Raw genomic sequence first — 27,333 nt, forward strand, 5'->3', positions numbered from 1 at the left:
TCTCCCAAAAAAGCAGACTAAATTCCTCTTAAAAGCTTCCCCTGCCCCACAACCAATGAAGAATCAACAAGGTCTCATTTCAAATTTAATACAACTACAAAAGATCAAGTGATACCCCCTTACAGTATACATCAGTTGGCCTGGCTCAGGTCTTTCCGTCCAGAGGAAGAAAGGCTGGCGTCCCCAACCCCTGCAGGAAAGGCCCGTCCTGTCCCACACCACATCCTGGCGGAGTGTAAGATCATGGTTTTAAGCACAAAAATAGGACAAAAGAGGTTTTGTTTTCAAGGCCGCCTACTGCAGCCTGGCCCTAAAACGGCCGAGCGCTCACTTCTGCTTAGAGAAATATTCTTTGCTCTTCTGGACATCAGGCTTGATGGTATCACTGCCAGGCTTCCAGCCAGCTGGGCACACTGCAAGAGGAAGGGTACTGATTAATAACCAGATCAGTGGTAAGCTCCACCCTCCTAAGGACAACTGGATGCCTAAAAAACCAAATCTGAGCCCTAAAGGGCTTCAACATTCAGGTGCCAGGAGGTCTATCCTCCAGTCAGATCATTCAGCCTATCAGTACAAAACTAAATATGCAAGTTAATCCTCACTGTAGCCCGAGTTACTATACTTAATTTGTTCATGCAGTAACTGAAATTTAAAGAAATTAACAACAATGATGCTGGTCATCTATTCATACCATATACAAGAAATTTACTTAAAAACACATCAACAACCTAAATGGAAGAGCTAAAACCATAAATTCTTTATTTTTTAATTGAAGGATAATTGCTTTACAGAATTTTGTTTTCTGGCAAACCTCAACATGAATCAACCATAGGTATACATGTCCCCTCCCTCCTATCTCCCTCCCCATCCCACCCCTCTAGGTTGATACAGAGTTCCCTGAGACATACAGCAAATTCCCTTTTGCTATCTAATTTACATATGGTAATGTAAGTTTCCATGTTACTCTCTCCATACATCTCACCCTCTCCTCCCTTCTCCCCATGTCCCTAAGTCTGTTCTCTATGTCTTATATAAAATTTTTTGTACCATCTTTCTAGATTCCATATATATACGATCATATACGATATTTATCTTTATCTGACTTACTTCAGTTTGTATAATGGGCTCTAAGTTCATCCAAAAATCCATAAATTCTTTGAAGACAACTCACAGAATGGGAAAAAAATATTTATAAATCGTATCTAATGAGGGATTAATAGCCAAAATTAAATCCAAACTCCCACAACAACAAAAAGACAATTAAAAATGAGCAACGGACTTGAAAAAAGATGTATCTCCAAAGATATACAAATGATCAATAAACACATGAAAATATGCTATCACTAGTCATTACGGAAATACAAATCAAAACCACAATGAGATACCACTTCATATCCCCTAAGATGGCTAGTCAAAAAAAAAAAGTAAATGCTGGGAAGGATATAAAGAACGCTTGGTATTGCTGCTGCTGCTGCTGCTGTTAGTGATGTAAAATGGTACAGGTGCTGTGGGAAAGTCTGAAAATTCCTCAAGAATCTAAATACACAAGTACCATAGGACCCAGAAATTCTACTCCTATGTATATATTCAAAGTAACTAGAAACGAGGATTCAGATATATTCACCAGTATTTTACCAACATTATTCACAATAGCCAAAAGGTGGAAAAAACCTGTTAACAGACAAAATGTAGTATACATATGAAAAGTCAAAGTTGCTTAGTCGTGTCCAACTCCTTGCGACTCCATGGATTATAACCCAACAGGCTACTCTGTCCATGGGATTCTCCAGGCAAGAATACTGGAGGGGGTTGCTTTACCCCTCGCTCCAGGGGATTTTCCCCACCCAGGGATTGAACCTGGGTTTCCTGCATTGCAGGCAGATTCTTTCCTGTCTCAGCCACCAAGCATACATATACAATTAAATATTATTCAGCCTTTAAAAAGAATGAAGTTCTGATACATACTGCTGCAACGAAGTTGCTTCAGTCGTGTCCGACTCTGTGCGACCCCATAGACGGCAGCCCACCAGGCTCCCCCATCCCTGGGATTTTCCAGGGAAGAACACTGGAGTGGGTTGCCATTTCCTTCTCCAATGCATGAAAATGAAAAGTGAAAGTGAAGTTGCTCAGTCGTGTCCGACCCTCAGTGACCCCATGGACTGTAGCCCACCAGGCTCCTCCATCCATGAGATTTTCCAGGCAAGAGTACTGGAATGGGGTGCTATTGCCTTCTCCCTGACACATACTACAGCCTGGATAAACTTTTGAGAACCTTGAAAACATTATGCCAAGTGAAAGAAACCAGACACAAATGGATAAACATTGTATGGTTTCACGCACATAATATTTAAGATAGGTAAATTCATAGATGCAGAAAGTTGAACGGAAGTTACAAAAGGCTGGAGGGAAAGGGGAATGGTGAGTTATTTCTTCATGGTTACTACTACTACTGCTTATTTGGGATGATGAAAAAGTTTGAGAAATAGTGGTGATATACAACACTGAATGTAACTAGTACCCAAGAATTATACACTTAAAAAGGTAAATTCTATCATATATAACCACAGTAAACACTGACCAAAAAAAAAAAAGTGACTTACCCCCATTCCCAAGAAAAACACAAGCTAAAAAATGACAAAGTTAGGACTGTGTAAACCCTAACACTAAGCTGCTGCTTCTATCAGCTGGCTCTTCAGAGATATGAAGGCAGCACTTTGTCTTCAGTTCAGTTCAGTCACTCAGTCGTGTCCGACTCTTTGCGACCCCATGAATCACAGCACGCCAGGCCTCCCTGTCCATCACCAACTCCCGGAGTTCACCCAGACTCACGTCCATCGAGTCAGTGATGCCATCCAGCCATCCCATCTTCTGTCGTCCCCTTCTCCTCCTGCCCCCAATCCCTCCCAGCATCAGAGTCTTTTCCAATGAGTCAGCTCTTCACATGAGGTGGCCAAAGTACTGGAGTTTCAGCCTTAGCATCATTCCTTCCAAAGAAATCCCGGGACTGATCTCCTTCAGAATGGACTGGCTGGATCTCCTTGCAGTCCAAGGGACTCTCAAGAGTCTTCTCCAACACCACAGTTCAAAAGCACCAATTCTTCGGCTCTCAGCTTTCTTCACAGTCCAACTCTCACATCCATACATGACCACTGGAAAAACTATAGCCTTGACTAGACGGACCTTTTTGGTAAAGTAATGTCTCTGCTTTTCAATATGCTATCTAAGTTGGACATAACTTTCCTTCCAAGGAGTAAGCGTCTTTTAATCTCATGGCTGCAGTCACCATCTGCAGTGATTTTGGAGCCCCTCAAAATAAAGTCTGACACTGTTTCCACTGTTTCCCCATCTATTTCCCATGAAGTGATGGGACCAGATGCCATGATCTTTGTTTTCTGAATGTTGAGCTTTAAGCCAACTTTTTATTCTCCACTTTCACTATCATCAAGAGGCTTTTTAGTTCCTCTTCACTTTCTGCCATAAGGGTGGTGTCATCTGCATATCTGAGGTTATTGATATTTCTCCCGGCAATCTTGATTCCAGCTTGTGCTTCTTCCAGTCCAGCGTTTCTCATGATGTACTCTGCATAGAAGTTAAATAAGCAGGGTGACCATATACAGCCTTGACATACTCCTTTTCCTATTTGGAATCAGTCTGCTAACTGTTGTTTTCTGACCTGCATACAGATTTCTCAAGAGGCAGGTCAGGTGGTCTGGTATTCCCATCTCTTTCACAATTTTCCAGTTTATTGTGATCCACACAGTCAAAGGCTTTGGCATAGTCAAAAATAGATGTTTTTCTGGAACTCTCTTGCTTTTTCCATGATCCAGCGGATGTTGGCAATTTGATCTCTGGTTCCTCTGTCTCTTCTAAAACCAGCTTGAACATCAGGAAGTTCACGGTTCACGTATTGCTGAAGCCTGGCTTGGAGAATTTGGAGCATTACTTTATTAGCATGTGAAATGAGAGCAATTGTGCGGTAGTTTGAGCATTCTTTGGCATTGCCTTTCTTTGGGATTGGAATGAAAACTGACCTTTTTCAGTCCTGTGGCCACTGCTGAGTTTTCCAAATTTGCTGGCATATTGAGTGCAGCACTTTAACAGCATCATCTTTTAGGATTTGAAATAGCTCAACTGGAATTCCATCACCTCCACTAGCTTTGTTCGTAGTGATGCTTTCTAAGGCCCACTTGACTTCACATTCCAGGATGTCTGGCTCTAGGTCAGTGATCACACCATCGTGATTTATCTGGGTCGTGAAGATCTTTTTTGTACAGTTCTTCTGTGTATTCTTGCCACCTCTTAATATCTTCTGCTTCTGTTAGGTCCATACCATTTCTGTCCTTTATTGAGCCCATCTTTGCATGAAATGTTCCCTTGGTATCTCTAACTTTCTTGAAGAGATCTCTAGTCTTTCCCATTCTGTTGTTTTCTTCTATTTCTTTGCATTGATCGCTGAAGAAGGCTTTCTTATCTCTTCTTGCTATTCTTTGGAACTCTGCATTCAGATGCTTATATCTTTCCTCTTCTCCTTTGCTTTTCGCTTCTATTCTTTTCACAGCTATTTGTAAGGCCTCCCCAGACAGCCATTTTGCTTTTTTGCATTCCTTTTCCATGGGGATGGTCTTGATCCCTGTCTCCTGTACAATGTCACGAACCTCATTCCATAGTTCATCAGGCACTCTATCTATCAGATCTAGTCCCTTAAATCTATTTCTCACTTCCACTGTATAATCATAAGGGATTTGATTTAGGTCATACCTGAATGGTCTAGTGGTTTTCCCTACTTTCTTCAATTTAAGTCTGAATCTGGTAATAAGTAGTTCATGATCTGAGCCACAGTCAGTTCCCGGTCTTGTTTTTCTTGACTGTATAGAGATTCTCCATCTTTGGCTGCAAAGAACATAATCAATCTGATTTCAGTGTAGACCATCTGGTGATGTCCATGTGTAGTCTTCTCTTAGGTTGTTGGAAGAGGGTGTTTGCTATGACCAGTGCATTTTCTTGGCAAAACTCTATTAGTCTTTGCCCTGCTTCCTTCCGTATTCCAAGGCCAAATTTGCCTGTTACTCCAGGTGTTTCTTGACTTCCTACTTTTGCATTCCAGTCCCCTATAATGAAAAGGACATCTTTTTGGGGTGTTAGTTCTAAAATAGGTCTTGTAGGTCTTCATAGAACTGTTCAACTTCAGCTTCTTCTGCGTTACTGGTTGGGGCATAGACTTAGACTACTGTGATATTGAATGGTTTGCCTTGGAAACAAACAGAGATCATTCTGTCATTTTTGAGATTGCATCCAAGTACTGCATTACAGACTCTTTTGTTGACCATGATGGCTACTCCATTTCTTCTGAGGGATTCCTGTCCACAGTAGTAGATATAATGGTCATCTGAGTTAAATTCACCCATTCCAGTCCATTTGAGTTCGCTGATTCCTAGAATGTCGACATTTCAGTCTTGCCATCTCCTGTTTGACCACTTCCAATTTGCCTTGATTCATGGACTTGACATTCCAGGTTCCTATGCAATATTGCTCTTTACAGCATCGGACCTTGCTTCTATCACCAGTCACATCCACAGCTGGGTATTGTGTTCTTAGACAAACACTAAGTTTGTCTTAGTGTTCCTTAACTCTGCCAAACAAGAATGCCTGAAACAAAGGGGCAGGACCTCCACAGAAGGTCCTGCTTGTTTCACTAAGTAATTGCCTTCTATACATTGGTAAGCAAAGGTCTGAGTTTGAATCTCTCAAATACTTTATGCAAAAGCATAATCTTCAGTCTTTCCTATCACCCTGAGTTAGCAATGCTCCCTGGGAAAACCTGAGGAAAGTGAGATAAGGGGAGTGATCTCTGATATTCCACTCTTAACCTGTTGTTTTGTCTTGCAGGAGACATGTAGTCACCAAAGTCCAGTAACGAAGCAGCAAAAGTCTCACTTTCTCAAGTGAGTGAAACGAAGCCCTTTTCTTCCCCTCTAAGGATGTCATTGGAGAAGGCAATGGCACCCCACTCCAGTACTCTTGCCTGGAAAATCCCATGGATGGAGGAGCCTGGTAGGCTGCAGTCCATGGGGTCGCACAGAGTCGGACTCGACTGAGCGACTTCACTTTCACTTTTAACTTTCACGCATTGGAGAAGGAAATGGAAACCCACTCCAGTGTTCTTGCCTGGAGAATCCCAGGGATGGGGAAGCCTGGTGGGCTGCCGTCTATGGGGTCACACAGAGTTACACGACTGATGCGACTTAGCAGCAGCAGCAGCAAGGATGTCATAGCCTCAGAGGTCAGATTCTACAAACAGCCGTCTGCGAACAAGGTATGTATGCACTTAGCTGCTTTACAAAATCTCCATTTGATCCTTACATAGTCATTGGCTTTAGTGCCAGCAAAGGGTTAGAGCACAGGTCATAAGTATAAACAAGCTTCTGAGAATAAAGAGCAGCATAAAATCAGTGACCAGACCCAGCAGTTTACCACCAGGAAAACCAAAGATTCTTCTGTCCAGGAAGAAAACACAGCTTTAGAAGAGCCCAATTACAAACCACGACACCAAGATAGAAGGAATAATGAGCCAGAAAGAAGAACCTTGACAACTTAGTATCCTTGCACTAAGGCCTCTTGGCACTTAAGACTGTACCAATAATCAATGACAGGAAAGAAAGATCCACACTTGGGACTCATACCCAACAGTGCTGGATTTTAAGAATATGAAGCTCAGCAGAATTGGCTGAGTCCCACATTGACCAGCTTTCAATAGAACCTGAAGTACAACTCTCCCTAACACAGAAGGCTCTAAACAATGCCTTTCTCATCATTTTAAACTATGTAAAAAAAAAGAGGGCTTTGAATTTTGATCCCAGTTCTACCATTAACTGAATACATACAGTGTTTAAATAGTGGTTTATTGGTCCTAAAAATAGAAACACAGGGGCTTCCCTGGTGATTCACTGGTGAAGATTCTGCCTGCCAACACAAGAGACATTTCCATCCCTGACCCAGGAAGATCCCACATGTCACAGAACAACTAAGCCCGCACACCACAACCATGGAGCCTAATTTCAGAGCCCAGGAGTCACAACTACTGAAGCCTGAGTGCCCTAGAGCCCGTAGTCCACAAGAGGAGCCCCCACAATGAGAAGCCCTCACACTGCAACTAGAGAGTAGCCCCCACTTGCAACTAGAGAAAGCCCAAGTAGCAATGAAGACCCAACAGAGCCAAAAATAAATAAATTTTTGAAAAATTTAATTTTTGAAAAAAAAAAATAGGAACATAGGATTTAAGTAAAAAATTTCTTTGTAGTATTGTCAGTTCACCCTTTTCTCTGCTAAAATGTAATACAGGTTCACTCAAAGATCCCCCCAAAAAAAGTGTAAATTCAAGATAAAAGAAATTTTAAAGCAAAATAGGAATGTAGGATATACAAATATCAGATCATTATGTTGTATACCTGAAACTAACATGTATCTCAATTTTAAAAACAGGACTGTAGGATTATTTGTCAAATAACATGACAGCACCTGGTAGAGTGCTTGATATCCACAGGCAATCAAATACTATCGTATTATAAGCCATTAAAGACTGCACACAGAAAGCTGTGCTTGTTTTAGTGGGATGGGAAGCACCGGAGGACAAGAGTGTGAAGAAGCAAGCTTCACAACTCATGAAAACTTGGGTTCAAGAGTCTATTGCAGTAAAAATTAATTAAAAAGTCTATACTACACATGCAAGGGAAAGTCCAATAAAGGGCCAACTTTGCCACCCATTTCCTCAGCTCCTTCCATCTTTGTTCTGAACCATTCTCCACCAGAGGGCAGTCTCAGCTGCTGTCTGCTTCAATCCAGGGTAAAGCCTACACATACTTCTGCAAATGGTGCCTTCTGATTGCCATTACCTACCAGCCTTCCACTCCAGCCAAACTAGCACTTTTGGGTCCCCCAAACACCACTAATCCAGACTCTTAACTTCCACCTCCTGTAACTCATGAGATCCGAGCAGTGATCACAACTATTTTATATCCTCAATTACATTAAGCTGGGGTGGCTGGGTGGGGTTCAAGATCCCCTTCCCCCTACATATCCAGCACTTGCAGCAGACTGAGGAGCTGTTCTTTAAACTCTTAGCTGGAATAAGGTGGTCTCATTAAAAGCAACAACTCCACTGGGCCAAAGTGGGGAGTTTTCAGAAGCTACAGTCTTATAAACTGAGAACCTGGGAGCAAGCAGTTCAGGACTTTATCAAAAACACTTCAAGGGGACTATTTCAGATGAGAGGACTTTATCAAAAACACTTCAAGGGGACTATTTCAGATGAGAAGGACCAGAGCAGTAAGAAAGACCTACACTCTAGCGAATGCTAGACAAAAACCATAAATTGAATCTTCTCAGTCATGTTTAGATTTTACAAGGACAGACTCAACAAAAACATCGTCCTGAATCCTGAAACTTCTCTAAGGACCTAGAGATTTCACCTCAAACCTTCTTGCCCTCATCCCTCCTCAAAAAAATTTTTCTATTGAGCATTTATATAATTTGGTATTTGGTGACTATAATTCTTATAGATACAAAAAATATCCTGCACAACAGAATGAATTTGTAAAAGACAAAAATGTTAACACCTATGAAATCCTCCTACACTTTAACAAGTTGAATCTGCAGCAGTAAGTAATTCTAAATGAGCAGGGTAGAAGCTGGGAATATGCAGTTGGAACAAAAAGCCTTTATATTCTCCTCCCCAAGCTTTTCTATTACCTCACCCCCACAACCCACTATAATCCAGAGACTGCAATTTCTTAAAGAGACATAATAACCCTTTTCCTGTCTGGTAGACTTTGCTCCCACCATCTTTCCCACCCTATCACTCCACTGTCCTGTCACCAGGCAAACTGGCTTACCTTCCCCATGTTTGTCAGTAAACTGGAAGGCCTGAACTAGTCTCAGCGTCTCATCCACAGAGCGGCCAACAGGAAGGTCGTTTATGGTGATCTGTCGAAGGATTCCTTTATCATCAATAATAAAAAGGCCCCTGGAAGAAAATATTTAAGGTCAGAGGGAGAGAGTACAGTTTTAGAAATTGCTGTTAAGAGTAAATCAGCAGAAACTGGCCTTCCCCTTAGGTCCTGCATAAAGAATGAAACCATTATGCCATCCACCTTAAACTTACACAGTGATGTATATCAATTATTTCTCAACAAAACAGGAAAAAAAACAAAATAAGAAAAGTCTCCACAGATCACAGCTCTACTTATAAAAGATCTTCAGCCAATCAGCCAGTTTCCTGGTGCATATATACCTGAATGAGATGCCTTCATCAGCCTTTAAGACCCCATAGTCCTGAGCAATGGTGCGCTTGGGGTCTGATATCAAGGGAATGTTCATGGGTCCCAGTCCTCCTTGTTTCTTGGGTGTGTTGATCCTATAGTAAAAAAACACACATACAATCACACTCATTAAAATTCTTCTATAACAAAAGCATTAACTGTATCTATCCCACTCCAATGTTGCTAATCTAACTGCCCAGACAACTTAAAATAAATTTTTTCCAGCAGTAAATGATGGTTTAGTCCCTAAGTTGTATCCAACTCTTGGGACCCCATGGACTGTAGCCTGCCAGGCTCTTCTGTCCATGGGATTTTCCAGGCAAGAATACTGGAGTGGATTGCCATTTCCTTCTCCAGGGGATCTTTCGAACCCAGGAATTGAGCCCGGGTCTCCCGCATTGCAGGCAATTCTTTACCGACTAAGCTATGAGGGAAGCCCAGCAGTAAATGGCTGAGGCCAATTAAAATCACCAGGTACACTCAGTTGCAACCCAAGCTGCTTTCCCTCTGCTGCTAAGTTATAGGAGCAACAAGAGGAAGTCAGAGCATTTGTACTCCTTCCATGAGGAGCCAGAAGTCAATACTTGAAAGTCTATTGCCAAAGCCTCCGGGTTCTAGTTGCTGCTTAAAAGTTCCTATGCCTGGACTTCCTTGGTGGTCCAGTGGTTAAGACTTCTACCACGCTTCCACTGCATGAGGCAAAGGTTTGATTCCTGGTTGGAGAATTAAGATCCCACATGCCACACAGCACAGCTACCAAAAAAAAAAAATCCATAATAAATTTTCTACAATAAGCCCATGCCAAATGGACCAAGAGATTTACCATGCCAGGTGACAGAAGTGAGAATCCACAGAAGCACCAATCACTTGGCAGTTGAGTTTCTTAAATTCTTCTGCCCTATCACTGAAAGCAATGATCTCCGTGGGGCACACAAAGGTGAAGTCAAGTGGGTAAAAGAAGAACACAACATATTTTCCTGAAAAAAAAAAAAAAAAAGCCCATTATCCTTTGAAATAGACTTCCTTGCTTTGCAGAGAATGTAAACCTAAAAACATTTTCCTATGGGAAAAAAGTAGCCTTTTTAAACTGATGGCAGACAACTGTTAAAACACCAAGATGCTCAACACAGATGATGCCTAGCAGCTACTGTAGAACCTCGGCTGTAAGAATTTTCCTTCTTCCATGTTAGCTGCCAACTACAGATAAGCACTGTTCAGTCTAATTTTGATCTTCTCTGGGTAGTTAAAATTAACACAAACACCAAGTTCTTCAGTGAAGAAAAAACAAGGATGCAATCATCTACTGCCAATACTCATATAATCAGTGCCCAGAAAGAGCTTAATGGCTGGATTCTCTGCCACAAGGCAACAAGACCAACAAGAGAAAGTCAGAGCCTTTGGTATTCTTCCACAGTGAACCACAGTAATGTGATAGGTAAGGTCTAAGTGATACCTAAATCATCACAAACATGGTTCAAATAAGTCTGATAGGATGCACAAGCAAAGAAAAAATTTCTAAGACAAAAGTTCCCAAAATTCTCCTGGTAGGTAATAGGATTTCTAGTTGGAATTTTATGAAAGTCATTCTGATTACCAATTGAAGTAGATCTTCAACCTGTCAAGCAGTCTCTCACCAACAATTCCAAAGATTCACATTTCCAGATACCAGCAATGTTTCAAAATCAAAATAAGCTGGTCCTTTTGACATTCACTTCAACCTTCCCCCAGGGTTTTGCTAATAAGCTTCAGCAGGTCAAGCCCAGGAGGGCACAGAGCAACTCTTCCTAAACCTCATGCCTTTACCCTTGGGCCAGGGTCACCTCCCTATGGTGCTACTTACTTTGTTTGCCAGGAGGAGCTTCCCTCCATAGGGCCCCACTTATCTGCTCTCATTCCAACCAGTATGTGGAATTTGTTAAGAAATCTAGTCATAGGTTTTACCCAAAAGCTAACTCTATGAACTGCTATATCACCAAGAAAGGTATACTTGACACCTGAGTTCTTAGGTTTAAATGCTAGGAAATCCGTATTTTGAACCGTCCCAGAATACCTTGCTATTCTAGGACAATAAAGTAAAAAGATCCTCATTAGTATTTGCCTGGTGTCTACATGAAACTACTTAACAGAAAGGAGAGTTGTTCCAACTGTGACATCAATTTTTCTGTGGAGGTAAAATGTCAAGGGAACATGCCTAAACCCTCAGTCGTGACACACATTTTTGTAAACTGAACAGTTTCACAGCTCCAAAGACTTGAGCTCTGAGACTTTAAATTGTCCGAGGCTTTAAACTGTAACAAGATAATGAGTTTATCTCCAGTAAAATAACTGAGGAGCAATATTGGGAAGATAATTGAGATATTATATCCAGATATAATGAAGTATGCACATGCCTTCTCCAGAAGTTGTTTGGACTTGGGAGATCTACCCTATGTTCACTGATGATAATCACCACTTTAATTCAATAGGAAGGCAACAGCCTCTTATCCTAAAGATGTAAAAATCATTTTACACTCAAACATGACAAGAGATACAGAGAGTGAACAAGCCCTCCCTAGATTGTAATATAATTTCATATTAATGAACCTAATTAACTACTCTTACCTTTGTAGTCAGCTAGGCTGATATCCTTGAACTGACCATCTGGCATAACAGCTGTTGCTTTGAACTGGGGGGCACGGTGCCCAATTTTGGCATTCCCTGAAGACATATTGCTATCAGCTGGAAAAGACGAGAGAAAGTGAATTAGAAACAAGTCTTACTTTTCTAGATAACAACCTTCATTTATTTAACAGACTCAGCTGTAGAAATTGTCCAGTGGTCTTGAATATACACATAAACTTTTATAACAGTAAGAAGCATGAACTGAGCTTTCCAACTTTTCAAACAAAAATATTACACATCTCTGAATCTCAGCTCTGTTTTCATTTTTGAGGGGAGGGACTGTTCATTTGAGATTTTTAAATTTTTATTGGAATATAGTTGATTTAGGAAAAGGCAATGGCACCCCACTCCACTACTCTTGCCTGGGAAATCCCATGGACAGAGGAGCCTGGTAGGCTACAGTCCATGGGGTCGTGAAGAGTCGTACTCGACTGAGCGACTTCACTTTCACGCATTGCAGAAGGAAATGGCAACCCACTCCAGTATTGTTGCCTGGAGAATCCCAGGGATGGGAGCCTGGTGGGCTGCCATCTATGGGGTCGCACAGAGTTGGACACGACTGACGTGACTTAGCAGCAGCATAGTTGATTTACAATGTTGTTTTCACTTTAAAATGGGAATTTCTTTATAAACTGAACTCTTCCTGAACCATCATCTGTACAATTGCTTTTTCTTGTGTACGTTTATTATACAGGTGTACAGAGAGAAGAGAGGAAACTCTCAAATCTGGGCCCAAATGTGCAATGCCATAAACACTGAGCACCCAAGCCCCAGAAGCTGCCATGATGCCCTTTCCCTGGCCTGCACCTCCATCTGCCTTCAGAACGTGGGAAGTACCCTTTAATCTTTCTCTGGGTAGATTTCCCAAGACACACACCCTAAAGCCAATCCAATTTTTTAAGAGGCCAAGTCCAAGATTATGGCATCTGCTCAATTTCAAAATTCTAAGTGTTGTGTTTAAAGCCCAGAAGTCCTTTCAAAAGTGAGTTTACCGAGGGACCAAGATCCTGGAAAAATGGTAAGTAGAACAAGAGTCAATTTATCGCCAAAAAGCAATATAACACTGGATTCACCCTGGTCAAGACCAAGGTAAGATTTAACCCAGTAAGTCATCAGTTTGATAATCCCAAGAAGCTAACTTTTCAAGTCCCCAAATTCTTGGTTCATAATACTACAACCATAAGAAAGACTTAACATCGACTGCGACAATTAAAAACCCAACCAAACACAGGAGGTGACCCTCCTTATTCAAACCTGCTTTTCCAAGGGATCCCCACGCCCACTAAAGCACGACCAAGAGCGGGGGGCGGGGATGCTGCTGGAGTTCCACCGGGTGTGTCCCCTTCAGGAAATCGCCCCTTGAAGGTCCCTGGTAAAAGCCACACCCTCAAAACCCGCTTCTTGTACCCTCCCTGCCACTCCCATCATCACCCCCACCCTAGCACCTCAGAAAGCTCAGCAGAAGAGTGCTCAGTCTTCACCGAGGGCATTTAGAATCACTACAAACCCCATTCTGCAGGTGGAAAAATAAAGACGGAGAACGGAATCTTAGGTAACTTTCCACACCTGAAGATGGGGAACAGCCTCTCCCTCTACTACACGACCGACGGCTAGCCCTCAGTTCCTGATCAGTTTGCAGATTCACTCGAGAAGTTTCCCTTACCCGCCCGTCAGGAGACTCCATCACCACCAACCCGCCCAGACGCCACGCCAAGCCAATCACCGCTTTCTGCTTGTATTGCTGGGGGTAGGGGAGACTCAAGCTGCCGTTAGCCTCGGGTTTCAACCTCGTCCCCGCACCCAAAGGAGCCCCACATGAGGATCGCTTCGCCTGGCCGCCTTCTTTGTCCGAGGAGCCCAGCTGAGTTCGGCGGGCCCCGAGAAGACGGAAAAGGTGACGGGCGGGGCGGGGGCGCTGCCCTTATACTCACCAGTTCCACTGAAATAGGACCGACACCAGCGAGGAAGAAGACACGTGAGGCGTGCGCGAGGCGCTGCCTTTATAGCCTGTAAGGCTCTCGCGAGAGTCAGGGCGGGCCGGGGGTGCAGGCGGGGGAATGGGGAGGGGGATATGGCCAGAGCACCGCCCCGACCCAACGTGCCCCGCCAGGATGACTCAGCGCTTTCTCTTGCTGGGGGCGGGCTCCCGCCCTTAGAGTACCAATCCCCCTCCTCGCCGCCGACGGTTGAGGTCGGAGTTTGAGGGGTTCTTTCAATCCTTTCAGAACACGAACGCCTCCTCCTTGTTCGTAAGGCCCAAACCAGGGTACGGGCCGTCGCTGCTGCTCACGGAAGACTACGTCTAACCAAACCCTGAAGAGAACGATCTCTTCAAGTATTTCTGAAATATTCCGCCCCTATTTCCGCAGCCTCTGCTCTAGTACTGATCTTCCGTAACCCTATTTAGACAGCCTCCCTTATTGTTCTTCCTTATAACAGGGTTGTTGCATTCCAGCTCCCCTGCATGAATTCCTATCCCATCCACTCCACTGCGGCTGGAGGAAATCTTTCTGAAATCTGATCTCATTCATTCACCTCTTTGATTTGTGGTTCATAGAAACTGGGACTCTGTCTTCCTGGGTTAAAACTTGTTATTTTATGTGTGGCCTTCAGGCAAGAGTCTTAATCAATTAGCCTTACTTTTCTCGCCTGTAAAATGGGAATACTATGAATTCTTTGTTGAGATCATCTCTAGCTTATTTAGCAATTCTCATATATTAAAAGTGTTAGCTGTTGTTATTAGTGTAACTCTTCTTGCTCCTCTGTTGTAACTCCTAGGACAGAGAGTAACTGAAACCTCAGGCTTTTGTTCGAACATGCAGAACCTGTTCTCTCCTATTTGGCCTGCAGAAAACGTGTCAGCTGAAGCATTACCTTCTCGTGAAACTCTTCTGACTTTCACTGATCCTCAGAATTCATTCCATCCTTTCTGCCCAAACAGTAGCCTGCTTGGTCACAACCATCTCTGCACCCTCAAGTCACAACATAGCACCGGATATAAAATAAAGGGTATTGAATACATATGTTAGGTAGTTAGAATAGGAAACAGGAGCCCAGAATGGCGGTGGCTAAAAGACAAGGAAGGGAAAAGTCCGCGAAAATAGAACAAAGAAAGGTAGAGGACTGGAGTGAGGACCTCAGGTGGAACAAACAGCACTCCAGGCTAGCCCAGGGGGAGGAAAAAACATAACACATAGTTCTGTGTTCCGCTTTCTGCCCACAGCCCCCACTATCTTATCTCCTTTGGACCTTATAGCAGGATAAAAAGTAGGGAAGTGCTGTGTCATTCTGGTTAAGCATCTCAAAATTTTTTCACATTTATCATCCTACTGCACAACAGTAGTGATTTTTTTTTTTTTTTCCTTTTTTTCCTTCTCTGCCTGAGACCAACAGTTATTTGGCCATTACTCATGTCCTTCTTTTTTTCTTTTTAATTGGTCACAGCCATCCATTACTGTGCTCAATCAAATTTTATTCTTTTTTTAATATCTTTAATATTTTCATTTATTTGTTTATTTTTACTTGTGCTGGGTCTTCGGCACTGTGCCAGCTTTCTTTACTTGCTCTGGGGAAGGGGATTGCTACTCTTTGTTGTGGTGAATGGGATTTTTATTGAGTTGGTTTCTCATGTTGCAAGCATAGGCTCTAGGCATGCAGAATTCAGTAGTCACTGGCTCAATGGGCTCAGTTGCCTTTTGATCTTCCTAGACCAGGGAAGATCCATAACTGAATCCATGTCGCCTACATTGGCAGGCAGACTCTTATTCACTACGCCACCAGGGAAGCCCCTCATTTACTTCTTGAGGGTTCAGGGGAAAAAAGAAATTCAGAGTTTAGTGTTTTTGTGTAATCAGCCACTAAGTCGTGTCCCACTTTTTTGCGACCCCATGGACTGTGGCCCACCAGGCTCTTCTGGCCACTTTTTTGTCCATGGGAATTTCTCAAGCAAGAATACTAGAATGGGTTGCCATTTCCTTCTCTGGTGGATCTTCCTGACTCAGGGATCAAACTTGCGAATCCTGCATTAGCCTCAGAGCTTAATAGAGTATGGTTATTGTTGTTAAACCAATAACACACAGTCCTACTTCACTCAGAAGAAAATTACCATTTATTGTATCTACCATGTGTCAGGCCCTGGGCTGGGCACTTGAGTTTGTCTTATTTAACAGCCAAGAGTTATAGTGGCCCAGGCAAATATTAATATCCAGTTCTTGTGGGAATGTAAAAAAAAGAAATAGGACAGTTCTGACAAGAGAAGAAATCTATTGAATGCATGTGTAGAGTCTCTTTCTGCAAAGAACTGTAAAAAATTTGGAAATGGGGGCAGGGGAACTTTATCCTTCTACGGGACCTTTGTCCTCCCTGTTCACCAGTAGTTCTGGGAAGGATTTTATGTTTTATTTATATTTGTAATACCAGAACCCATCATGCTAACTGGCCTAGGAGATGTGCTTAATTAATTTTGGAAGGCACTGCAGAGTTTTGAGATGTGGAGTTGACTTACTTGAACTACGTTTTAAGATGAGGATTCTAGCACTTGTGTGATAGATAAACATAATGACTTGGAGACAAAAGACCAACTGGGAGGCTACTGCAATAGTCCAGATAAGAGAAGTCTCACAGGGACTTCCCTACTGACCCAGTGGCTAAGAATCTGCCTTTCAATGTAGGAGGCACAGGTTCGATCCCTGGTTGGGGAACTAGGATCCCACAGCAATCATAACTAGTAATGAGGGGCAACACTGTGAGCAATTAAGTGCTCGAGCCACGTCAAAGATCCCAAGTGCTGCCTCTAAGACAGAATGCAGCCATATCTAACTAAATAAATAAATATTTTTAAAAAGAAAAAGAGAAATCTCAGAACTGTAATGACATTGGCAGCAGGAAGGGAAAAAGAAGAGAAAGTGTATTTATACAGGTTTTTGGATTAATTGCATTTAGGGTAAGAGGAAAGAGGAGGTTCAGTCTGATTCATTGGTTTTATAGGAAACACATAGGAGGAGACAATTTTAGGTTAAAAATAGCAATGAACATTTGTTGAGTACTACGTGTTTTATAGATGAGATGCCTAATGCCCAAAGAATTTAAGTAAATTGTCTAAAGTCACAGCTAAGTGGTGTTGGAGCCAGATGCCATCCAGGCCAGCAGAGCCATCATGTTGCACATGAGGCAGATGTAACATTTACATAGACCATAATGTGAATGGTGCCCCCTGGAGATGTGCCTTACAGTGGTTTGCCCAGGCTGACTCTGGAGTCTACCTTATTACTGACTCCTCTCTTAAAGGAGACAATAATCAGTTTTGTTTGAGGCAAACAGCACTGAGATGCTCACAAGACATCCAGGTAGAGGTATCCAGAGTTGCCGTTTGGAGATGAACATTTGAATATCAACAGCACAGAGGTTTAGTTACATATTTATTGTTTTTCTATCTTTAGGAGGCCTATTCTCTACTAGGTAACAGACATGCAAAGATATTCAAAATGCCATCTACTGAGGTGTTTTGAAGTGTCACTAAAGAGTTGGCTAGGGCTTCCCTCCCTGGTGGTTCAGTGGTTGAGAATCTGTCTGCCAATGCAGAGGACACAGGTTCCATCCCAGGTCTGGGAAGATCCTACATGCTGCAGGGCAACTAAGCCAATGCACCACAGCTACTGAGCCGCACTCTAGAGCCTGTGAAATGAAACTACTGAAGTCCACACACCCTAGAGCCCATGCTTTGCAACAAAAAAAGCCACCGCAATGAGAAGCCTGCACACCACAACTAGAAAGTATCCCCCACTTGCTGCAACTGGAAAAAGCCCTCATACAGCAACAAAGACCCAGGACAACCAAAAATAAATCAATGAATAAAAATAACTTCTTTATAAAAGAGTTAGCTAAGGAGAAGGCAATGGCACCCCACTCCAGTACTCTTGCCTGGAGAATCCCATGGACGGAGGAGCCTGGTGGGCTGCAGTCCATGGGGTCGCTAAGAGTTGGACGCGACTGAGCAACTTCACTTTGACTTTTCACTTTCATGCATTGGAGAAGGCAATGGCAACCCACTCCAGTGTTCTTCCCTGGAGAATCCCAGGGACGTGGGAGCCTGGTGGGCTGCCGTCTCTGGGGTCGCACAGAGTCGGACATGACTGAAGCGACTTAGCAGCAGCAGCAAGGAGAAGGAGTTAGCTAAGATCCAACCAGTCCATCCTAAAAGAAATCAGTCCTGAATATTCATTGGAAGGACTGATGCTGAAGCTGAAATTCCAATACTTTGGCCACCTGATGTGAAGAACTGACCCATTGGAAAAAACCCTGATGCTGGGAAAGATTGAAGGCAGGAGGAGAAGGGAACAACAGAAGATGAGATGGTTGGATGGCATCACCGACTTAACGGACATGAGTTTGAGCAAGCTCCAGGAGTTGGTGATGGACAGGGAGGCCTGGCGTGCTGCAGTCCATGGGGTCGCAAAGAACAGGACACGACTGAGCAACTGAACTGAACTGAACTGAAGGAGAAGAAAAGTGTGGAATGAGTTCCAGGCAGAGAAAACAGCAAAAGAAGTGGAAAACAATATGTTTGGGAAAGCACAAAAAGTTGAATACTAGTAAAATGTAAATGCCAAAGTCTAGAACGTAGAGACTAAGAACACAGAGATTCTTTATGATGTACTCCATAAGCTAGGCTGAGGAGCTTGAATTTTATCCCAGGGGGCAAAATTGAATATGGAAGTATAGAAAGAAAGTAAGAGTTTTGAATAGGAGAATAACCACATCAGGTTGTATTATTTATCATTCTGGCAGCTGCAGCAAAAATAGATTTAGGGGACCAAGAGATAAAGGATAAGGGAGACCAAGAAGGAAGCTATAGCCATGACTGGGGGAAAGAGGTCAAGAGCCTGAGGGAAGACAGTAGTGCCAAGCGTGGAAAGATGGGGTCAGATGGCAGAGTTTGCAAGACCTGAGCATCAGGTACAAGAATTAAAAGAGAGGAAGGAGTCAAGGATGAGTCCCAGGAAAACTGGGTGAAGATGGTGCAATAAAGACATAATGAGTCCACTTCGGGACATGCTGAATTTGAGATTCCAGAAGGAGATGGATAGGGGGATGTTGGAAATGTAGAAACTTGAGTGTAAACCTGTGGAAAGGCAGGGACCCTGCCTATCCTGTTCAGCACATTATAACTCTAATACTTAGCAGCATGCTTCCAGGCACATGATAGGTACAGTAGATATTTGTTAAATGAATTAATGCATTACATTTTCTGGCATAATTTGTGATATCAAGGATATCTGAAACTGTAGGAGAAAATGAAATCCCTAAGAAAGTGGAGAGAGGAGAGCCAAGACCAGAATCTCAAAAATTTTCTATGAGGATAAGAGGAGGGACAAAAGCAGTTAAAGGAAGTTTAAAAAACATACCCCAAAACAAAAAAAGAAAAAAAAAAAAAACATACCCCAAATCAAACCAAAAAAATGCAGCATTTTGTACGCAAAGGGTCATTCATGAAGATGGACTGTTTCTACCCAGAATAATTTCCTTTGATCTTTACCATCAGCACTGAAGTTTATTGTACCTGGCAAAGGATAACAAAAAAGCAAACAAACAAAAAAAGGGATGAGTTATAACAGGTCATTCAATATGTAGATATATATGCCACCCTTGAGATTTACTGCTGCATTTTCTCTAAAATCCTTTAAATTAAAAAAAAAATCTGTTACTAAGTTGCTGGTTGCTAAGGACTTTAAGTGGGGCTTTATTAAAAAGAATTGCTTCAGGTCAGGGCAGCTGCTCAGTACGGCCCTTAACATTTTTCTCTGTCTAATTCAAATAAGGATAGCTCTCTCCTGGGCAAAGCGCTGGTTCCCAGCACAGCTCTGTAAAAAATTTAGTTCTCTCCATAATATTAAAATAGTATTCTCAAACAAAAGTAACGTTAGGGCCCTTATGAAAAGAAAAATATTCATGAGGACCCCCAATGTTGCTTTGATTTATTAAACTTAATTATTTAACTTTCATTAATTTTATTTCATTTTAAAAATTCAGAATACATATGTATATGTATTCTATATGTGTGTGTGTGTACATATAGTAGCTTTGGTTGTGTCCGACTCTTTGTGACCCTTTGTACTGTGGCCCACCAGGCTCCTCTGTCCATGGAATTCTCCAGGCAAGAATACTGCAGTGGGTTGCCATGCCCTCCCCCAAGGGATCTTCCAGATCCAGGGACTGAATTTGGGTCTCCTGCATTACAGGTGATTCTTTACTGCTGCACCATGGGGGAAGCCCCATATATACGTATGCTGCTGCTGCTGCTAAATCGCTTCAGTCATGTCCAACTCTGTGTGACCCCATAGACGGCAGCCCACCAGGCTCCTCCATCCCTGGGATTCTCCAGGCAAGAACACTGGAGTGGGTTGCCATTTCCTTCTCCAATGCATGAAAGAGAAAAGTGAAAGTAAAGTCGCTCAGTCATGTCCGACTCTTAGTGACCCCATGGACTGCAATCTACCAGGCTCCTCCATCGATGGGATTTTCCAGGCAAGAGTACTGGAGTGGATTGCCATTGCCCTCTCCATATATATGTATACATACATATATATGTATATATATATACATATATGAGTGTGTGTATATATATATGTATATCAGTTCATTTCAGTCACTCAGTCGTGTCCGACTCTTTGTGACCCCATGAACCACAGCACGCCAGGCCTCCCTGTCCATCACCAACTCCCAGAGTCCACCCAAACCCATGTGCATCAAGTCGGTGATGCCATCCAACCATCTCTTCCTCTTTTGTCCCCTTCTCCTCCTGCCCTCAATCCCTCCCAGCATCAGAGTCTTTTCCAAAGAGTCAGCTCTTCACATCAGGTGGCCAAAGTATTGGAGTTTCAGCTTCAACATCAGTCTTTCCAATGAACACCCAGGACTGATCTCCTTCAGGATGGACTGGTTGGATCTCCTTACAGTCCAAGGGACTCTCAAGAGTCTCCTCCAATACCACAGTTCAAAAGCATCAATTCTTGTGCACTCAGCTTTCTTTATAGTCCAACTCTCACATCCATACCTGACCACTGGAAACACCATAACCTTGACTAGACGGACCTTTGTTGGCAAAGTAATGTCTCTGCTTTTTATTTATTTATTTTTTCTTACATGATATTTTACATGTTTGTCTCTGCTTTTTAATATGCTGTCTACTTGGTCATAACTTTCCTTCCAAGGAGTAAGCGTCTTTTAATTTCATGGCTGCATCCGGTAAGTGGCCTGAGGTGACCCCTAAAAATGGTGCACTATTCACTTGACCCAGAAACCCCCACAAAATCATGCAAATTAAGAGGTTCAAATCTTTGTGTTCATTTTAAGAACACTCGTGAAACTGCCCAGGCCATAAAGGGTATGCATATCCGAAAGGCCACCAAGTATCTGAAGGATGTCACTTTAAAGAAACAGTGTGTGCCATTCCGTCGTTACAATGGTGGAGTTGGTAGGTGTGCACAGGCAAAACAGTGGGGCTGGACACAGGGTCTGTGGCCCAAAAAGAGTGCTGAATTTTTACTACACATGCTCAAAAATGCAGAGAGTAATGCTTAACTTAAGGGCTTAGATGTAGATTCTCTGGTCATTGAGCACATCCTAGTGAACAAAGCCCCCAAGATGCAGCGCAGGACTTACAGAGCTCATGGTCAGATCAACCCCTGCATGAGCTCTCCCTGCCACACTGAGATGATCCTTCCTGAAGAAGAACAGATTATTCCTAAACCAAAAGAGGAGGTTGCACAGAAGAAAAAGATATCCCAGAAGAAACTGAAGAAACAAAAACTTATGGCCCGGGAATAAATGCTACAAAAAATAAATGCAAGTAAAAGTAAAAGTGTTGGTTGTCTTAAAAAAATAATAATTTCATGGCTGCAATCAGCATCTGCAGTGATGTGTGTATATATATATATATTTTGCCACATAGTGCAGCATTCAGAATCTTAGTTCCCTGACTGGAAATCAAACTTGTGTCCCCTGCATTGGAAGCACAGAGTCTCAACCACAAGTCCTCCAGGGAAATCCCTATATTCAGAATATTTAATATTTTGATAGGTTAAGCAATATTGAATATAATTTAAAATACTGTTTCATGAAAATGTTCTTCTTGTTAGTCACTACTGTACTTGCTTCTGATGAATTATTGCCAGTTATAATATACAAAATGAGTTTATTTTAAGCAATACCCTTCATGAATATGGTCCCGATACTATTATAGTTCATTATAGTTCATCATCTCCTGGGTTCTGCATACTTTTACTGGCCAACACATGTGTTGGTGACTCAATTCTCCTATTACCTTTCTCTGTTCAACTAGCCATGAAACTGGTTCATACCGTGTTTTTTTACATCATCTGGCCCTCACTTAAAGCAGTAATTACATCACAGTACTAATTTGCTGTGGTGAACACAGTTAACCAACTCATCAACAGCAATTGCCCCCTTCTTCATATTAACTAGATGCAACAGGTAAGGTAATTCAATGTGAGTATAAAGCAGATGTGGAGAAGGCAATGGCAACCCATTCCAGTACTCTTGCCTGGAAAATGCCATGGACGGAGGAGCCTGGTAGGCTGCAGTCCATGGGGTTGCTAAGAATTGGACATGATTGAGTGACTTCACTTTCACTTTTCACTTTCATGCATTGGAGAAGGAAATGGCAACCCACTCCAGTGTTCTTGCCTGGAGAATCCCAGGGACAGGGGAACCTGGTGGGCTGCCGTCTATGGGGTCACACAGAGTCGGACACGAATGAAGTGACTTGGTGGCAGCAGCAGCAGCATAAAGCAGATTTCCCAGAGCAATGAGTATCTTAACCTTAGGACTTGCTAACCTAATAGCAACCTGTCATAAACTTATAAACCATTAAAGTTAAACCTGTAAACTATTAAAGTTAAACCTATAAACCATTAAGGTTAAACCTATAAACTATTAAAGTTAAATTAGTTCAATTCAGTTCAGTCTCTCAGTTGTGTCTGACTCTGTGACCCCATGGACTGCAGCACGCCAGGCCTCCCTGTCCATCACCAACTCCCAGAGTATACTCAAACTCATGTCCATTGAGTCAGTGATGCCATCCAACCATCTCATCCTCTGTTGTCCCCTTCTCCTCTGGCCTTCAGTCTTTCCCAGCATCAGGCAGGGTCTTTTCAAATGAGTCAGCTCTTCACATCAGATTGCCAAAGTATTGGAGTTTCAGCTTCAACATCAGTCCTTCCAATGAACACTCAGGACTTATATCCTTTAGGATGGACTGGTTGGATCTCCTTGCTATACAAGGGACTCTCAGGAGTCTTCTCCAACACTACACTTCAAAAGCATCAATTCCTCAGCGCTCAGCTTTTTTTATGGTCCGCCTCTCACATCCATACATGACTACTGGAAAAACCATAGCCTTGACTAGACTTTGTTAGCAAAGTAATGTCTCTGCTTTTTAATATGCTGTCTAGGTTGGTCATAACTTTCCTTCCAAGAAGTAAGCGTCTTTTAATTTCATAGCTGCAGTCACCATCTGCACTGATTTTGGAGCCCCCCCAAAATAAAGTCTCACTGTTTCCACTGTTTCCCCATCTATTTGCTATGAAGTGATGGGATCAGATGCCATGATCTTAGCTTTCTGAATGTTGAGCTTTAAACCAACTTTTTCACCCTCCTCTTTCACTTTCATCAAGAGGCTCTTTAGTTCTTCTTCACTTTCTGCCGTAAGGGTTTTGTCATCTGCATATCTGAGGTTATTGATATTTCTTCTGGCAATCTTGATTCCAGCTTGTGCTTCTTCCAGCCCAGAGTTTCTCATGATGTACTCTGCATATGAGTTAAATGAGTTAAACTAAAGTTAAATGCTTTAATGTAATTGTAACCACAAATACAATCATAGAAATAAAATCCCAGGGTCGTATTTAGTTATGAGTGCATCCAGATAATTTTTAAAAGATTTATGTTAATTTTTTAATTGTCACTGAAAGAAAAACAGTACATTTAACAGCTCTCAAAGAATACTTGAATCCTTTAATTTACAAAATTATATTAGGGATACACAAAGGCCTACAAATCCCAACAGAAATACTGTTATCAAGGATATGTTTGTTAGAATTGAATACAGCTGCAAATAACAGACAACTCAAATAACAAACTCAACCAAATAGAGGATTAATTTTTCCCATTTAATAAGTCAGCAGTCCAAGGCTGCTCTCAGGAACCCCGAGTTTTCACTTTCTCTTCCCAAATCTCTAGCATGCAGCTTTTATTCTTACAATTACCTTATAGTCACAAAATGTCTGCTCTACCTCCAATCTTATACCTACACTCCAGGCAGGGAGAAGGGAAAAGGCAGCCAAAAGTAGGTATGAACTCTAAATGGGGAGGCAAAGCATTCCCAGAAAACCTCAGTTTATATAGTATTTGCCTGAGTATGTGCACGACTGCTCCTAGCTATAAGGGAGTCTGGAAATTGTGTCTATTAATTGGGCATACTGCCAATCCAAACACAATTGAGATTCTGTTAGGAAGGAAGGGAGGGAGGGAGGGAGGAAGGGTATTAGATAGGCAACTGACCTTGATGAATAGGACAATAGAAACAGGATTCTGACTGTAGCCATGTAACAATGTTGAAATGCTAGAAAAAGAGACTAAGTTATATATTTTTCCTACTCTTGCTACAGATGGCAATTTGTTTTATTTGCCAAATTTCTACATTTTCAATCAGATTCCAAACCTTAAATTCATGTATGATTTGATATCTGTTATTCTTCTATGATTATCCTGTTTTATGTTAAGCTGTTGGTCATAATTAAATGAGGCAAATGTTTAGAATATCAAATTCTTGATTTTAGGCTCAAGTTTTCACCCCTCCATACCTAACTAAAAATCAACATCAAAGTTGTTTCTTCTCTCTCTCTTTTAAATGTTTATTTTTTTGGCTGAAATGAGTCTTAGCCGCCACATGCAGGATCTTTAATTGTGGCATGTGAACTCTTAGTTGTGGTATATGGGCTCCCGTTCACTGACTAGGGATTGAACCCAGGCCCCCTGCACTGGGAGAGCAGTCTTAGCCACTGGACTACCAGGGAAGTCCCTGATTTTCTTTCTCTTCCTCCATCATCCTTCTCCTCCAATTTTAGGAGAGCTGGAATAAACACACAGATACATCCAGACCAGAACAGTAAAGCAGAAGGAAGTGCCTAAACTGGATCAACCATGGTGCAGCTGTAAGTTAGACTTGTAGAGGACTTGCAACCTGTGTTCATAGAATTAAAATTGGTTTTCACCTCTAACTACCTTGTGTATCAGGAACTAATACTCAAACCCTCATCCACTCCAACCAAATCTTTATAAACATAAGCACTTATCAGTTATTTCTCAACTGCAGTGCCATCAACATACCGCAGTGCCATCAGCATCCTGAGTCTAATAATATTTTGTTGGAGGGAGGGGCTGTCCTATACATAATTAGATGTTTAGCAATATCCTAACCTCCAGATGCCAGTAGCACCCCCTCCAACACATTGCCAAATGTCCCCTGGGGACAAAACTGCCACAGGTTGAGACCCTCTCAGCTAGAGAAAGTCAATAAACAACTTGAAGACTCCTGGCCTATCTAAACTTCTGGTTCATTTATCCTGGCTGGTAGGGTCTTCTCTGCCTGGAAGCAGGGAAAAATACATTTTATTTCTTTCATGTATTCATACTTTATTTCTAGATATCTTGGCCAAAGCTTCCAGAAAAGAGTGCCTTGCTCATCAGAAGAATGGCAATTAGGAGAACGATGATGTTAAGGCCAGAAAGACTCACACCCATTGTAATGACTCTTTTGGCTTTTTTTCTGAGCACTTCTCTGTCAGTGACAGCTGGGAAAGGGAAACAAAGGATTAGAGGATCAGAAAGCACACAGATGGAAAAGGAGAGCTCTACCTCTGGGCAAGGCTTCACTGATTCATTCCTAGCCTCAACCACACCTCTAACCACAAGCTGGGGTCCCGCCTTTCCTGGAGTCCTTAGTCATGTTCCCCTGACCCTCTGCAAGCTGTAATTCTGCAACTAAAGGCATGTCCACATTCTTTCCTACCACCTTCCCCCGAGGAACAGCAGGGCTGACAAGCAGACCCCGGTTGGAGGACTTGTAAGACCAGAGCTGGATAGGAGGCAGGGCCATCTCAAATGTTTGAACCATTTGGCCACTGACCTAAGAGTCTAGCTAACCTGCTTATAGTGTGTAGTTTACCAAACCAGAATAAAAGTTGGCCCTTTCTGGACTTCCCTGGTATTACAGTGGATAAGAATCTGCCTGCTAATGCAGAGGACCTGAGTTCGATCCCTGGTCAGGGAAGATTCCCCATACTGTGGAGCAACCAAGCCCATGTACAAGTAATGCCACAACTGCTGAGCCTGCGTGCTGCAACTACTGAAGCCCGTGCACCCACAGTCTCTGCTCCGCAACAAGAGAAGCCGCTGCAATGAGAAGCCCGTGCACCACAGCAAAGAATAGCCCCCACTCTCTACAACTAGAGAACGCCCATGCACAGCAACGAAGGTGTAGCACAACCCAAAATTAAACTAATTAATTATTTTATAGCTGACCCTTTCTGATTCTGAAGTAACATAATAAACAGATCTTAAAACATTTCTCCCTCCTAAGTCTTCTCTTCTTCAATGTAAGTGGTCCTATTTCCCTAACAACTCCTATGTGACTTGATTTCCAACCCCCTTGCTGATATCTCCCCACAGCATTTAGCCTGGCAAGTATTCAGCATAGTGTTTCTTATCTTGACACACAGGCCCTCTACCCATCTGATGTCTTATCTCTCCTTCCTCACATATAGCACAAGCCGCTCTAACCATAAAGCACTGTGTGCAATCCGGAGTATATCATGATGTTACAGATCTCCCATATCCTGTTTGGTGATTCTTCCTTGCCTGTCTCTTGCTTATCTCTCAGAATTGGGCTAAAGTGTTACCATTCGGGGATACCTTTCCTTACAAGCTCTCCATTCTCAAATTGATTTTCTGTGCTTCTCCCTCTTTATTTCCAGCATGCTGCTGCTATCGTGTCCAACTCTGTGCGATCCCATAGACGGCAGCCCACCAGGCTCCGTCCTTGGGATTCTCCAGGCAAGAACACTGGAGTGGGTTGCCATTTCCTTCTCCAAAGCATGAAAGTGAAAAGTCAAAGTGAAGTCGTTCAGTCGTGTCTGACTCTTCGCGACCCTATGGACTGCAGCTCACCAGGCTCCTCAGTCCATGGGATTTTCCAGGCAAGAGTACTGGAGTGGGGTGCCATTGCCCTTTCTGCACCTTAGGCTAGCAAGATCAAATATAAAATAAAAAACAGCCTTCCCAA

At 42.5% G+C, this 27,333-nt stretch overlaps 1 protein-coding gene and 1 long non-coding RNA gene across 5 annotated transcripts; one reads left to right on the plus strand and one right to left on the minus strand.

Moving 5' to 3' along the window:
* Positions 1-72: 72 nt before the first annotated feature.
* On the minus strand, positions 73-13,950 carry PRDX1 (peroxiredoxin 1). 4 transcript variants are annotated; one of them, XM_086385722.1, is made up of 6 exons: positions 13,907-13,950; positions 11,916-12,032; positions 10,138-10,291; positions 9,287-9,409; positions 8,889-9,019; positions 73-413 (listed from the first exon to the last, which is right to left on the minus strand). In XM_086385722.1, the coding sequence occupies exons 2-6, from the start codon at positions 12,019-12,021 to the stop codon at positions 328-330; spliced, it is 600 nt and encodes a 199-aa protein (XP_086241848.1). In that variant the 5' UTR covers positions 12,022-12,032; positions 13,907-13,950; the 3' UTR covers positions 73-327. The 4 variants fall into 4 exon arrangements, with proteins under 4 accessions (XP_086241848.1, XP_086241853.1, XP_086241873.1 ...); XM_086385727.1 differs by having other exon boundaries at positions 13,639-13,950; XM_086385747.1 differs by having other exon boundaries at positions 13,230-13,950.
* LOC147375237 (uncharacterized) lies at positions 13,734-27,333 on the plus strand. The gene is made up of 2 exons (XR_015158165.1): positions 13,734-13,869; positions 27,026-27,333. It is a non-coding gene; the product is annotated as an uncharacterized LOC147375237 (long non-coding RNA).

This window comes from Bos grunniens, chromosome 3 (genome assembly GCF_055505025.1).
Source record: "Bos grunniens cultivar Pamir isolate PY7600 chromosome 3, Bosgru_T2T1.0, whole genome shotgun sequence".
Classification (NCBI taxonomy): Eukaryota; Metazoa; Chordata; class Mammalia; order Artiodactyla; family Bovidae; genus Bos; species Bos grunniens.